This window comes from Adiantum capillus-veneris, chromosome 25 (assembly GCF_014529385.1).
Source record: "Adiantum capillus-veneris isolate H3 chromosome 25, ASM1452938v2, whole genome shotgun sequence".
NCBI classification, from domain to species: domain Eukaryota; kingdom Viridiplantae; phylum Streptophyta; class Polypodiopsida; order Polypodiales; family Pteridaceae; genus Adiantum; species Adiantum capillus-veneris.
Genome location: NC_140955.1, coordinates 58,660,019 through 58,674,447, shown reverse-complemented (window position 1 = coordinate 58,674,447; position 14,429 = coordinate 58,660,019). Strand labels below are relative to the sequence as shown.

Sequence of the window (14,429 nt, the reverse complement as noted above, 5' to 3'; positions counted from 1 at the left end):
ACCTGCATTTTCAGCCCTCGCCAGGTTTGGACAGCTTTGTGAAAGCTTGTGCTAAGTGGTCGGATCGTCTACCTTAATTTGAATAAAGAAACCGAAAGGGGTGCCAGTCTTTGGGGCCTACAGGGTGTCGTCTCGTGTGCGCAGTGACATTCTAGTGGCTGGACGCAACTGTGTTCTCTTCCCTTCTCACTGCTCTGTGTAAAGTTAACAGGTAATTGAAATAGTACCGCCCTCTACGTTGTACAGGCCGGTTAAATGGTTCCATCGACGGGATAGTCACTTTTTCTTCAAAAAGTGCAACGTGGATTGTTGTGGGTGAAAGCAACACAGAGCTTGTTGTGATGGCAGAGAAGAGAGACCAAGTACCTGAAGAGGGATCTTCCTCACATGGCACGGAGAAAGTTCCTTCAACTCTTCAAGAAGAGGACAGGTTGTTTAGAACTCAACTGCGTTGCTGCATGGACATGTTTTAGCAGTTGGCTAACAACCCAAGGATGCAGGAGTTCTTATAGGCTCCGACACAGGGTTTTCAGCCTCCTACACATGGCATGACTGAGCCGTTGCAGGAAAAAGAGATTTCCAATGTGCAGAGGACTCATGATGCTCGTGCGAAAGCCCATGTGGTTGAGCAACTAGCGGTGTCCAATGATCCAAAGCAACTTGCTTTAGCTGGACAGGAACCGTTTGTGAATGGTCAAGGGAGTAATGAACACGCTATGCGTCAGACCCTTCCATTACCTAATACTTATCCTGGTTATTTTGGAGGTGGTTCAGTGTTTCAAGCTATGGCTGGACCTTCCACAGGTTATATGCCAGGGAATGTGTTCGGGACAATGCAAACATGCATGGGTAACCCTATGTACGCGAACATGGGTGTCCAACCAGGTTTTCAGGGTGCTCGGACACAATTTGGTATGGCTGGTTTTTCGCAGCCATACGTACAAAATGCAGATATGACAGGTAAAACAGTTGATGTGAGTGCTGGAATGAAAAATCATGGAGCACCACTGTTACAGGCACTTGCTTATGATAATGTGGCTCCTTTGAGTCAGCTTAATGATTACAAGGAAGGTGGGTAGGGAGTGAAGTTTGAAACTTTCAGAGGAACTGAGGATCAATTGAAGGCTTTGACCTTCATACAGCAGTTCGATGCAGCTTATGCTGGAGGAAACTTCACGGAATCTTCAAAGATATGCAAGGCTGCCACTTTCTTGAAAGGGAATGCGCTTCAATGGTGGACCGCATTGTTTAACCACGGTCAAGCCCCAACAACGTGGGTCCAATTCAAACAGCTTTTTGCGCCTGCATGGTTGACAAACACTTTTGAAGTGGATGTGATGACATAATGGCACGAGTTGAATGCTAAATAGTGTGCGAATCTGGAAGAGTACAATAAATAGTTTTGGGCCGCACTGTTGCCAGTCACCTCTTACAGGTTTGTGCCATTGTCAGAACAGATTGAGAAGTACTGTTGCGGATTGCCCAAGAAAATCAGGGACTACTGCACAAAGACTACTGTCATGAATATGTTTCAGTTGATAGAGAATGCAAGAGTGGCCAGCAATCTGTCGAAGGGAGATTCCGATGGATTTAATAGCCACAAGAAAGGGTCCCAAGGCAAACAGTTTTCAGCCAAGGGCAATGTCGTAGCAAAGCCTTCTGAGCCTCCCACAAAGAAGCCCTCCACTGAAGAAGGTGATACGTCCAAGAAGCAGATTAAGTCTTCTTCGGGACGAGGATCAAGGACAAAAGAGGCATTTTTCTGGCAAAACTTTTGAAGAACGGAAAGCTCTTAGGGAGGCCAAGAAATGCTACATTTGTGAACAGGAAGGACATTTTGCAAATGAATGCCCACAGAAGAAGTCATAGGATAAGGATGACAAGTCAGACCATAAAGGGAAGAAGCCAAAGCCAAGTGCAGGACTTGTTCCAGATTTGGTTGGAGACCAGCCAAACACAGATGCCACGAAGCTGTGCAGAGCTTGGGGCAAAGTTAGAGACCAGATAGTGCTGGTTTTCTTTGATCCAGGAGCCCGTGCAAATTTCATATCACCAGAATTGGCATCAAAGTTGGGCATTCGTGCAGAGGAGATGGGTATGACAAGGGAAGCAGGTTTGGCATGCCCAGGTCATTCAGAGCCCGTTACTCCCATTTTGGGGAAGCTTCGTATGCACATTCAGAGATATGTGGATGCGGAAGAGTTTCATAATATGCCACTTGAGGGCTGCGATGTGTTACTGGGTATCCCATGGTGTTACAGGCTACATGCTATGGTGGATACTTACAACAAAAAGATTACCCTTGTACATAGAGGAAAGACTCATGTCCTTGATGTAAAGCTTAAAGGCGAGTCTGTTCCAGTTGTTTTTGCTTCTGCTATTTCATCTGTAATAAAGAATCATCTTTATGCGTACTTGATCTTTGCAAAAGAAGTACCTCAAGTTGTATCTAATTTGTCTACCTTAGATAAAGACAGGTCAACTTTTTTGAGTGGTTTCAGTGATTGTTTTTCGGACTCTTTGCCAGGGGAGTTACCTCCTGAGAGACCTGAGGATCATACCATAGATCTTGTGCCAGGTTCTAGTCCACCGAATAGACCACCATACAGGGTTAGTGCAGCCCAGCAGAAAGAGATTATGAGTCAGGTCAACGAGCTTTTAGAGAAGGGGCTGATTCAGCCCAGTTCATCCCCTGTTGGTTCGCCTGTACTCTTAGTGCAGAAGAAGGATGGTTCATGGCGCATGTGCATTGACTATCGCGCCTTGAATAAAAATACCATCAAGAACAGGTTCCCCATACCGAGGATAGATGACATTTTGATCGGCTTGAGGGAGCGTCATTGTTTACAAGGATAGACCTAAAGAGTGGCTACCATCAGATACGCATTAGGCTAGAAGATGTCCATAAGACTGCGTTCAAGACAACATTTGGTCTCTATGAGTTTCTAGTCATGCCATTTGGTCTCACAAATGCTCTTGCCACGTTTAATAGAATGATGGACATAATTTTTAGACCACATAGAAACTTCGTGGGTACCTTCTTTGATGACATGATTGTCTATTCGAAGTCTGAACAGGAGCATAGGGATCACTTGACTGCAATTTTCAATGAGTTACGTAAGAACAGGCCACTCATTGATGCGAAGAAGAGTGAATTCTTTTTGCAAGAGATTCACTTCCTTGGGCACATTGTTTCAAAGGATGGGGTACGCATGGATCCCGCTAAAGTGGAAGCAATTAGGTCATGGCCAGACTTGAAGTGCGTACATGACATTCAAAGCTTTTTAGGCTTATGTTCCTACTACAAGAGGTTCATCCGAAATTTGCTGAGGTTGCTTCTCCACTCCATGCACTACAAGGAAAAGGAGTTACTTTCAAGTGGAGAGCCAAGGAAATTTTAGCGTTCAAACACTTGAAAGAGAAGCGAAGCTGACTACAGATCCGGTAATCATTTTGCCAGATCTTTCGAAACCATTTGTGGTTCAGTGTGATGCGTGTGGCCATAGTCTTGGTGCAGTTCTAATGTAGAATGGCTGAGTAGTCGCATATGAGAGCAGAATTCTTTTGAAGACTGAAAGGAACTTGCAAGTCTATGAGAAAGAATTGCTGGCAGTAATTCATGCTCTCACTAGTTGGAAACACTATCTGCTAGGGGCTGATTTTGTTGTCCAAATGGATCATCAAACCTTGCGATATTTTCTCACATAGACAAAGTTGTCTGAGAAGCACATGCGATGGGCAAACATCTTGTCAATGTTCCATTTTCAGATTGTGCATGTGCAAGGGAAAAAGAACGTGGTGGCTAATGCGTTGTCACGAAAGCCCCAACTTTCAGCAGTGTCAATTCCGTACCATTGTGAACTAGACGAAATGAAGACACAATATGCTGAAGATTCAGATTTTGCAAGGATCTATGACCAGCTTGTTGATGGGCAACATCATGAGCACTATATGCTTAAGAATGACTTTCTCATGATGCATGGAAAGTTATGCGTTACTAAACAGTTACGGCCAAATCATGCTCCACCTTATGCTGGGCATCGTGGAATTGATGCGACAGTGAAAGGGGTTGAGGCATTCTTCTATTGGCCAGCTTTGCGTCAAGATGTTGACACATTTGTAAGATCATGCTTAGTATGCCAAAAAGTCAAATTTGACAGACAAAAGCAACTGGGATTGTTGCAGCCATTGCCGATCCCAGATAGGCCTTGGGAAAGCATAGCAATGGACTTTATCTTTGATCTTCCAAGGACGCAAACGGGCAATGATGGGATTTGGACTATCATTTGTAGGTTCAGTAAGCATGTCCATTTCATTCATGTGAGGAAGAAGATAAAGCCAGAACACATGGTCAAGATATTCATGAGCAATATCTTTAAATATCACGGCATGCCTCAATCAATTGTCAGTGACAGGGATCCACGTATGACGAGTCTTTTCTGGAAGGCATTGTTTGAGAACATGGGTACTACGCTAAAGTTCTCTTCTTCGTTTCATCCGCAAACTGATGGATTGTCAGAAGAGGCAAATTCTACTGTCTTGGACCTGCTCAAATGTTATGTGTCAGAGCACAAGGCAACTTGGGAACACCACCTTCCATTGGTTGAATATGCTTACAATAACACTGTGCATATGTCAACAGGTAAGGCATCATTTGAGATAGTGGAAGGAGGGAAGAAAGTCCCGCTCATTTTGCAGATTAAGGACAAGATATTTAAGGTAGACAAGTATGTGCAAGATATGGATGAAACATACAGGAAGATAAAGATTGCTCTTGAGAAGACTCAGGCTAAGCAAAAGAAAGCTGTTGATCGTCACCGTTGTGAACTTGTATTCTCACTTGGTGATTGGGTGCTTTTGCGCTTGGAAAAGGCTAGGTTAAGGAAAAGGAAAGGCAAGGAACACTTGTTTCCTAAGCTCAGTATGTGATATTATGGTCCTTTTCAGATTTCAGAAAAGATCAGCGATGTAGCTTACAGGTTAAAGCTACCAGAAGGTTGAAAAATACATAATGCTTTTCATGTCAGCCTTCTAAGACCCTTTGTTGGTAATGTGCCAGAGAATATGCTTGATGAGGAACAACCCGAAGTGGAAGAATTGGATGAGATCCTTGTTCCTGAACAGATATTGGCACATAAGGAAAGAAAGGTTAGAGGAAAAGTTGCAAGACGCTATTTGGTGAAGTTCAAGAACTATCCATCGTTGGATGCCAAATGGATGGAAGAGTCTGAATTGCCTGATTCACCTCAGCTATTGCAATTGTATCTTGAAGCCTTTCAGATGGAACCCACAGTGACTTGATGTAGCCTTTTTGGAGCAAGGCAAGAGCATGGTTCATGATGCTCAAGAGAGTAGTTAAGCAATTGTATCTACTCTTTCCATACAGAATTTAGCTAGAGAAGTTTGTGCTTCAGAGTACACTAGAAGGCTTCTATGCTTGATATATGTGTCATAGCCAGGTTCGTGGGATTGTTTAATCGTCCAATGCTACATTTCCGGAAGCATGTATATCTTGGACTCCCATCATAGAATATATGTGATACTAGGAGATACCGCATGTATTATTGGCATGCAAGCGAGGTCGCTTGCAGTATTTCAAGGGTGGGGTGTGTCACCAGGAGGTGTATTTTTCTTGTTGCCTTCAATAAATAAGTACTAGATATTTTTATTTATTTTTATTTTTACTTGTTTCCCCGAGACCCTTGAAAAGGTGCAAGTGGACATTGCATGGCCAATGTGAAACGGCTGCGGCCGAATAGGTTTCTCACATCGGGAGTCTGGGTCGGTCAGTCTGGGACTGGTTTTTCCAGTTAGCATTGAATTCTGATGAGTATGGAAGCCTGTGCCAGCGAAACGAAGTCTGGGCCACTCGGAAAGTCACTTACAACTTTATAAGTCAGTGGGAACTAGAGAATTAACTCAAAGGGGCAAACTGGACACTTGGCAGGAGGAGAGCTGCCTGCAGGACACCTCAGCTAGAGGAGGCGCCCAAGAGAGAGAGGGGGCTGATTTTTTACTCACAAGTGACCTACAGTGTGTGTGTGTGAGTAGTGGGTGCAGGTCTACAGCTTTAATGGAAAGCTTGCCTTCTCTTCTGTCTCATGTAGCGCGATGACTTGCTCTCGTGCATCTCTCTCTCTCCCCTTTGGCACATATGGTAATGCCCCACTAGTTGGGCTACTCAGATGAACATGTACAGTTCTGGGGTTTATGCGCGTTTGCCAAGGCAAGAGCCTTCTGAATAGGAACCGGATTAGCTAATTGCTAATCCCCCACAGGTACGCACAGTTCCATCGCGAAAGATTGCGAGTTCGGAGAGTTTTCTCGTGTGAAAACTCGTCCAATTCACAGGGGAACTGTCCCATTGCGTGCATGAGCCCTTGGGACACGCGTAGGCGTGTTCGCTCTGCTAAAAACGATCCGAAACAGCGAATTACAGGCTGCAGGTTTAGGGTTTCACACCTAAACTGCAAGGGAACCCCGGGGGAGCCTCGTGAGAGCCTCGGGATGCGTGTACAGGCTTTTGGGCACCCGGCAGTGAAAAACAGGGAATTACAGCCCGCTGAATTTCTGTGACAGCTCACCAGAAAGCTTCCAGATAGCGAGGGAATCCGTCCTAGACAGGTGCTTTTGACCTACAGGGGTTTTTGCGCCGCTATGTTGCCAAAATCAGGTCGAAAACCTGCGTTTTCAGCCCTCGCCAGGTTTGGACAGCTTTGTGAAAGCTTGTGCTAAGTGGTCAGATCGTCTACCTTAATTTGAATAAAGAAATACCGAAAGGGGCGCCAGTCTTTGGGGCCTACAGGGTGTCGGTCTCGTGTGCGCAGTGACATTCTAGTCGTTGGACGCAACTGTGTTCTCTTCCCTTCTCAGTGCTCTGTGTAAAGTTAATAGGTAATTGAAATAGTACCGCCCTCTACGTTGTACAGGCCAGTTAAAAAAAACCTTCTCATCGCCTCAGCATAGAATAGAAAGAGGAATGGGGCAAGAGGACAGCCCTGTCTGACCGAACGTGTGAGCATGAAGCGATCACCTCTACCTCCTGCCAAAAGTACCTGACTGTGTGCCTATCTGTACAAAGCTGACACTCCTCTGATCCAAGCATCTGAGAAGCCCATCCTGCGTAGAGTGCCCTCTAGAAAGTCCCCGTCAACTCTGTCGTATGCCTTCTCAAAATCGAGAGGAAGAATCACGAGGTCCTCACCACGTAGCCGCGCTAGGGCAAAAGCCTCCCAAAAAGTAAAGATGTTGTCAAGGATACTGCGCTCCTTGACAAAACCTGACTGAGTCCCATGTATAAGGCTCTCAAGAAGTGGCTGGATCCTCAAACTCAGAGCCTTGGCAATAATTTTGTAGGTTGAGTTGAGGATGGTGATGGGGCGCCACTGTCGAATCTCATGTAAGGAGCCACCCTCCTTGGGAATGAGGTAAATCAGACCCTCACTCATGCTGTCAGGCATCACTCCTGTGTGCAAGATATACTGAAAGGCACTCCAGAGATCTGGGCCAAGCAAGTCCCAGTACTCCAAGAAAAAACTGGGAGTCAACCCATCCTCACCTGGATAGCTACCACGGGGGAGGGCACTAAGAGCCGTGTGCAGCTCCTCAAGCTGAAGTGGCAGCTCAAGCCGCTGACGCATCTCCTCAGTCACAAGGCAAGGTATCTGAGCCCACACTTGCTCACTGCATGCATCTTGACGCTCTGACTGAGGCTCTGCAGAAGTAACTCACGGTACAAGTCAGTAGCAACTGCATGCATATCCTCGGGCTCAGAAGCAACTGACCCGTCTGGCCTCCTCAACTGACTAACCTTGGCATGCAAATGCCGAGGTCCCACTGCCTCGAAGAAAGCTCTAGTCACTCTGTCGCCCACCTGCTTCCACTGAGATGCCTGTCGATGGAAAGCAAACTCATGTCGCTGCTCCTCTGTGCTAACAAGCTCCTGGCGAGCCTGCTGAAGCTGCTCCTCCAACCAAGGACTGTCTGGATGCTGCTCCTGCATCCTCTGCAACGAAGCAATGCCCCATCTGAGACGCTGCTGCTCCTCTCTCGCTACAGCCCGGAGAGCCAAAGACTCCTGGAGAAAGAAACGACTAATTTGAGCTAGTCCTGAGGCCACTCTGTCAGCAAGAGAATCTTGCCTGTCCAAGCTCTTTGCCTAGAGAGCCTCTACTCGCTCTCTGAGTGCAGAGTCCAGCAAGACCCTCTCTGGGATGCGAAGCATCGTGCTCCCCCTCCTCTGCCTGTCTGCCACTGTGAGGATCACTGGTGCATGGTCCGAGAAGGAAGTCCTTGCCAGAATGCGAACTATCCCTTCCAAGTCACTGAAGTGGTCACTATTGTAGAAGCGATCTATCCGCGATAGATTCACTCCTCCCACTCTGTGGTCCGAATGAGAGAAGGCAAGGCTGTCTGAGGGACCTCACAAAACTAGAGTGCTGCCACACATCCGAGACCCTCAGAGTCATACAAAACCTCTCTGAAGCTGCCAGCTCAACTCCATGCACAGTAGCATGGCTACTACCAATCCTGCCAGAAGGGTCCTCCAACATGTTGAAGTCCCCCCCCTATGAGCCAGTGTTCTGCCTGCGGCAGAGCCTAAACTATCTGTGACCAAAACTCTGCTCGTGCACTCGCCACATTGGGCGCATAGATGTTCAGGAAGCCCACAAGGCAACCCTGAACCTGCATAGTAATCCACTGAGCCCTGCCTGGCACAATAATCCCTCTGCCCACAATGGCTTGCTGCAAAGAATCCGCAATAGTCATACATTCCCCACCCTGGATGCCTCCAGGTCCAAAAGCAGCTGACCAAAAAGTATCATATCGTCCACGCAAGAGCTGACCACAACGTCTAATGCGGCTCTCACAAAGATGGTGCTCCTGAAGCATAAGGAGATCAATCTCTCCTCCCACAAGGCAGCGCTGAAGCTCCTGACACAGTTGGCCCCGTTGAAGCTGAAACTGAGGCCCACCAAGTTCCTGCACATTCCATGAGACAATCCTCATGGGGAGCGAGAGAGAACAGATGCTGTCGCAGCAGCTAAACGTGCTATCTTCGAGGCTGGCTTGGATGGGGAGTAATCCGCATCCGAGCATCCTCTAGATAGGCGTGACTGCAACGAGTGCCCGACCCAAGCCCAAGTAGAGCGAGCCGTCCGTAAAGCAACCTCCTATGTCCAGGAGTCCTCATGGATGTGTACATAGCATGGCAAGCACTGTGCATCGGCAAAGAAGTAGACCACAATGTGTCTACATCGTGTTGTATCTGGAGGGGTCACCGCAAACTTGGCCAGTGGCCACAAAGTCCGAAGCATGTCTCTAACTTCTAGTTCTCCCATGTGGTGAGAGAACTCTAGGACCTGTGTGTGTAACCACCCCAACATTGAGTCGAGAGTGCACTCAGTCTGGTCCCTACCGCAAAGGGGAAAAGAGAAGCCAACCGCTGAGTCCAAGGCCTCTATCCCCCTAGCTGCAAGGAACAGAACATGGACCCTGAAGCAGGCTGCCTCATGGTCTGCTGATGGGTCGCCGAGAAAACGAGTGAAGTCGTAGTCGAAGAAGTCCCATCGGCGCCGCAGGTCGATGCTCGTCAGATCACGAGGGATAGCTGCAAAAGGAGACGTCTGTACCTGTAGAGGGGGTCACAAGAAAGGCTGTCCCTCTCCCGCCAAGCGACTCGTGGCAAAGGCGCTGCCAAGAGATCTCCTAGCAGTCGGAGATGGCCCTGCCCCCTGGGTCGATTGCGGAACTGGAGCGGGAGGGGGGGGAGTAGGAGTAGGGGTAAGAGGTGGAGAAGAAGGGCCAAGGGGGCAGAGGTAGAGGGAGGAGGGGGGGAGCGGCGGGAGCAGGAGGCGAGGGGAAGGAGGATAAGGAGGGGGGAAACTCTTGGGGGGGGGGAGGGGTTGTCGAGGGTGAAGCTGAGGTGGGGGCTGGAGTAGGGACCTCATCCTGCTCAAGAGGACCGAAATGGTTCCCCGTGGGAACCCACTGCTATTGGGCATGCGCCTGAGGACCACTCTGAGTGCCAGGCTGTCGCTGTGGCCTCTGTTGTCGTTGACCACGGACTTGCCTCCATCCCTCCTCCGCTGGAGCCCCAGGCTCGGAGGGAGGCTTTGCTTGTGTGCACTGTGTCTCTGCCTGTGTGGCTGCTGGCCAGCCCTTGCAGGCTGGGGTTGAGTCTGTGGTGTAGGTCGAGGCCTCCTCCGTGGACAAGCCTTCGCAAGATGGCCCATCTGTTGACAAATGAAGCACTGGTTCGGAAGACCCGAATATTGCACGCTCTGTCTAAACCAAACCCCTACTCACCCGAGGCAAAAGAATGACCTTCGGGAGCGTGTGAGTGTCCCTAACCAGAATGCGAACTGAGGGAATGCCGGCTGCCTTGGCAGCTACTGAGGCTACCGTGCGAGGTGTCTTCAGGACAGTCCCGATCGCTGAGCCTATCCTGGACAAAAGTGGTAAGTACTCCCTCCGCAAACTAGGAAAGCAGACGGAGATGGGGATGTCTGCCTCCTCTACCAGAACATCCGAAGCAGGGTCAAAACCATGTCTCCACTGTCGAAAGTGGGCTTGAGCTGCTGGGATGGTCAATGGACTCATGGCGATGACCTTGGACGCCATCTCAGAGGTCTCAAACTCGATCTGATAGTAGCCTCGTCCAAGTATCTGTACGTCCAAGATCTTGCCTACCTCTGCAAGTAGGCGAGCGTGGAGAAGGTCACGCAGCTCTTCTCTGCTAGGTCGGGTACCGAGAATCTTGCAGATGACAGAAGTCGCCTGCAAGCGCTCTACCTCTGCGGCTAGGCTCGCTTGCTCTGTCAGTGAAAGAGCAAGTCGAATGGTGGGCTCAGCGGGGTCGGGCCAGGGGGACTTCGGTAGAGTCCCTCTGTGGCGGAGCTGGAGCCTCCATCTGTGTCTACTGCTGAGTCGAAGAAGACGGGAAGGACGCGAAGCTCCCAATAGGCCGTGGGGACAGACTCTTGTGAGCAAAAAAGGGGGGGGGGGGGGGGGGGCAGCGGGCGGCGTTAGGCGGGGCTAGGCAGCGGCGGGGGGCAGCGGGCAGGAGCAGCGCGCAGGGGGGCGGGCTGAGGCTGCGCGCAAGGGGGAGGCTGAGGCAGCGAGGGCGGGGGATGCTACAGCAGCGAGCGTTATGTTTGTCAAACTTATGTACATTTATTCATTATTGAATCAAGAGGAGGGAAGTATGTGTGGTGATGTTGTTGCCTTGCTCAGGCCAATTATTTAATTAATACTCATGTTTTGCATGTGTGTCGATGGGCGCTCAGTTATATACATGTCACATCGAAGAAAATTGTAATCATCTTCAGAAATATTGATGTAAAGTTCACTTCGTGCCACATGCGCTTCATACTTTATATTAACACTTCTCTGGTGTTTGTGAAGGTTATCCCATGGGGAGATCTTGATTCTCTTGCCATGCTTCAGCGCCAGCTAGATGTCGATATTCTCATCACCGGACACACTCATCAATTCAAAGCGTACAAACACGAGGGAGGGGTTATCATCAACCCTGGGTCTGGCACAGGTGCTTACAGCAGCATCACGTCCAACGTGAATCCGAGCTTTGTCTTGATGGACATTGATGGGCTGCGTGTGGTGGTCTATGTGTATGAGCTTATTGAAGGTGAAGTGAAGGTGGACAAAATTGACTTCAAGAAGGCACAACCAGTCAATTAGGTGGTCTGTTACTATACAATAGGTTAGCGTATTCCACTTTTGGCACATTCAATAAGTAATGGGCTGTAGCAGCTTTTTCTTTGGCTATGTGCTGGACATTTTTTGTGCAGATTTTTGGGTGTCCGTGCATGCGTGCGTGCGTGTGTGTGTGTGTGTGTGTGTGTGTGAGAGAGAGAGAGAGAGAGAGAGAGAGAGAGAGAGAGAGAGAGAGAGAGAGAGAGAGAGAGAGAGCCAAGCAGCGTACTTTGCTCTTGAGTCTTGACAAAAAGAGCGTCTCCAATGCTCTCCATCCCAATGTACACCAGAATTGACCAGATCATTTTAAGTCTTGGTGAAACAAGTCGTTCCATTTCAATGTACGACAGTTGCAATTGTCGTAATAATGGTCTCTCTCTCTCTCTCTCTCTCTCTCTCTCTCTCTCTCTCTTTGTGTGTGCATTGTTAGCACGAGCTCATAGACTACAGCAGAGTGTACTTTGGGCAGACGTTCATTATTCATACCTTCAGCTTGCAAGTATCGAAGACGAGTACATGCGACACGTTAGTGATGAACAAAATGCTGTCCAAACAAGTTTTCAAGAAACTTGGACTTCGTGTTGATCGTCCTCAAGTAGCTGTCTATGCTTTGTTTGTCATGGTAACCATCCATATGATAAGAATAGTGGGCTATGGGAAAGCATTGTGCCTGCCTGTGCTGCAGAAAGACTCTATTCATAATTGATGATGAGGCTCTGATGAAATCCCAATGCGTAAAGTTCATGTGCACGCTTTTTGGGAATGTTTAGGGGCTTAATATTAATTAGCACACGTCCCTCGTCATACGCAATGGAAAGCAAGGCAAGTGTAGTGATCCTGTGGCAATCATACTTCATTTGCGCTTTGCCTGTTCTTAGAGTAAGTCTAGGGGGTACAACAATTATCTCTCTTGGGGGTTCATGGTATAGCGAATGGACCCTAGGAGGCCTATTCTGCAGGTCAGGCGACTGGCGGCAACCGGGAGCTTGTTGCGGAATGGGTCGACCAGGGCCCATTCCCGGCTGTCAAAGGCTCTGGGAGCTTGACCCATCAGCAGCTGGAATTCAAAAGCTTGCGCTAGCCTGCCACCTCAGCGCACGGAACATTGGGGCGCACATTTCGCCAGTGAAGGACCTGCTGTAGCAGGTGGTTGGTTGTAGAATAGGCGACCAGCGCCTTTGATGGAGAGAAGAAGATATAGAAAGTGCCATAAATAGATGTACATGTTTTTGCAGATTCTCTCTCTCTCTCTCTCTCTCTCTCTCTCTCTCTCTCTGTGAACCCTCAAAGCACGCCCCCCTTCATCTTGTCTGCATGACACTTGCTTGCTCACCTTGCATTTTGCTTCCAATTAACGCCTTGCCTTCTTACATGGGCTTGATTTGTCTTCTTTTCCATTAGCATTGCAAGCATTTTTTTTGGTGTTTAAAAAGTATAGTCTCTCTATCTCTCTCTCTCTCTCCCTTCTTCTCGGGTGTGGGTGTGTGTGCGGTAATGTAAAGAGGAAAACCTTTCTATCACCCAAGTGTGGTTGACTGGTTATGCCATTTCCCTCTTGAATGACAAGTCTGAGTTCAACACTCCTTTTGTTGGATAGATATTTAAGGTCTCTTGGGATAGTTTCCTATGACGTTAAAATTCTCTTTTTCTCGGGGGGGGGGGGGGGGGGGGGGGGGGGGGGGGGGGGGGGGTGTGCGCTAATAAGAAGAGGAAAATGGGTTAATCACCCAAGTGTGGTGGATTGGTTATGCCATTTCCCTCTTGAATAACATGTTTTGAGTTCAGCTCTCCTCGTCAGATAGATCTTTAAGGTCTCTTTGGATAGTTTCCTACGACATTAAAATTCTCTTCTTCTTCTTCTTCTTCTTTATATGAATAAGAAGAGCAAAATCTGAATTCTTTCTAGTGTTAGTTGACATTGGGCATTGTTTTCCTCGACCAATACTTCTTGTGTTGAAGGCTTGTGGGTAGAAGGATGTGATTTGTGCATATAAATAAGCGGTTGTGAATGTGTATGTTGTGGTTTTGAAGGATGCCTTCCTCATATGCAACATTCTTATGGAAGGATGGCTCAACAGATGTGAGGAGGTAATGTGCGCAGAAGCTCTACATCGCAAGGAAGGCACATGTACAAATCAATGCAGCTATGGCGCAAAAAATGATGCTTTGGTATTGACTCTATTGATGCATTTAATCATCATTGCATGAAACCTTCTTCTCCACTCATGTTAATCAGCTAGGACTTCTATTTGTGGAGACACATCACAATCCTTCCATGTTTGATTTGGTAGCCCACAAGCTGCCAACCACACAATGACTATGTATATTCACCCTTGATTTATTGCTCTTCTAAAGCACTCATAAGAATTTGTAAGTTGTGCTGATAAAAGTGAGACTTTTGAGTTGTTTTCTCACGTTCTCAGAATAGGTTTTGACCACACGTGTCAATATGGCTATGTGATGACATGCCTTCTGCACAAATAGCAAGAACTACCCACCACTATTAACAATAATTTGACAATGGGAGCAACTATGCACTACCAACTAGTTTAATTTGTATTGACACACCTTAAAACCAAGTGTCTCCCTCACCATAACGAGTAATATTTATCCTCAATAAATGGTAGGCATATAAAACCGAGTGTCTCCCTCCACCATAATGAGTAATATCTATCCTCAATAAATGGCAAATACTTCTTTTATTCCATTCCTTT

The 14,429-nt window shown here is 47.8% G+C and overlaps 1 protein-coding gene across 3 annotated transcripts in view; it reads left to right on the top strand.

The window, feature by feature from the left end:
• Positions 1 to 14,128, top strand: part of MAG1 (Calcineurin-like metallo-phosphoesterase superfamily protein) — a 46,594-nt gene extending 32,466 nt beyond the window's left edge. The window contains exons 3-4 of one of the 3 annotated variants that reach the window (XM_086499679.1): positions 11,407 to 11,722; positions 13,794 to 14,128. In XM_086499679.1, the coding sequence (XP_086355805.1) occupies positions 11,407 to 11,700 (294 nt within the window). In that variant the 3' untranslated portion in view covers positions 11,701 to 11,722; positions 13,794 to 14,128. Of the gene's footprint in view, positions 1 to 11,406; positions 11,936 to 13,746 lie in introns of those variants that run through there. The other 2 variants (XM_086499678.1, XM_086499677.1) reach the window with 2 other exon arrangements.
• The last annotated feature ends 301 nt before the right edge of the window (positions 14,129 to 14,429 follow it).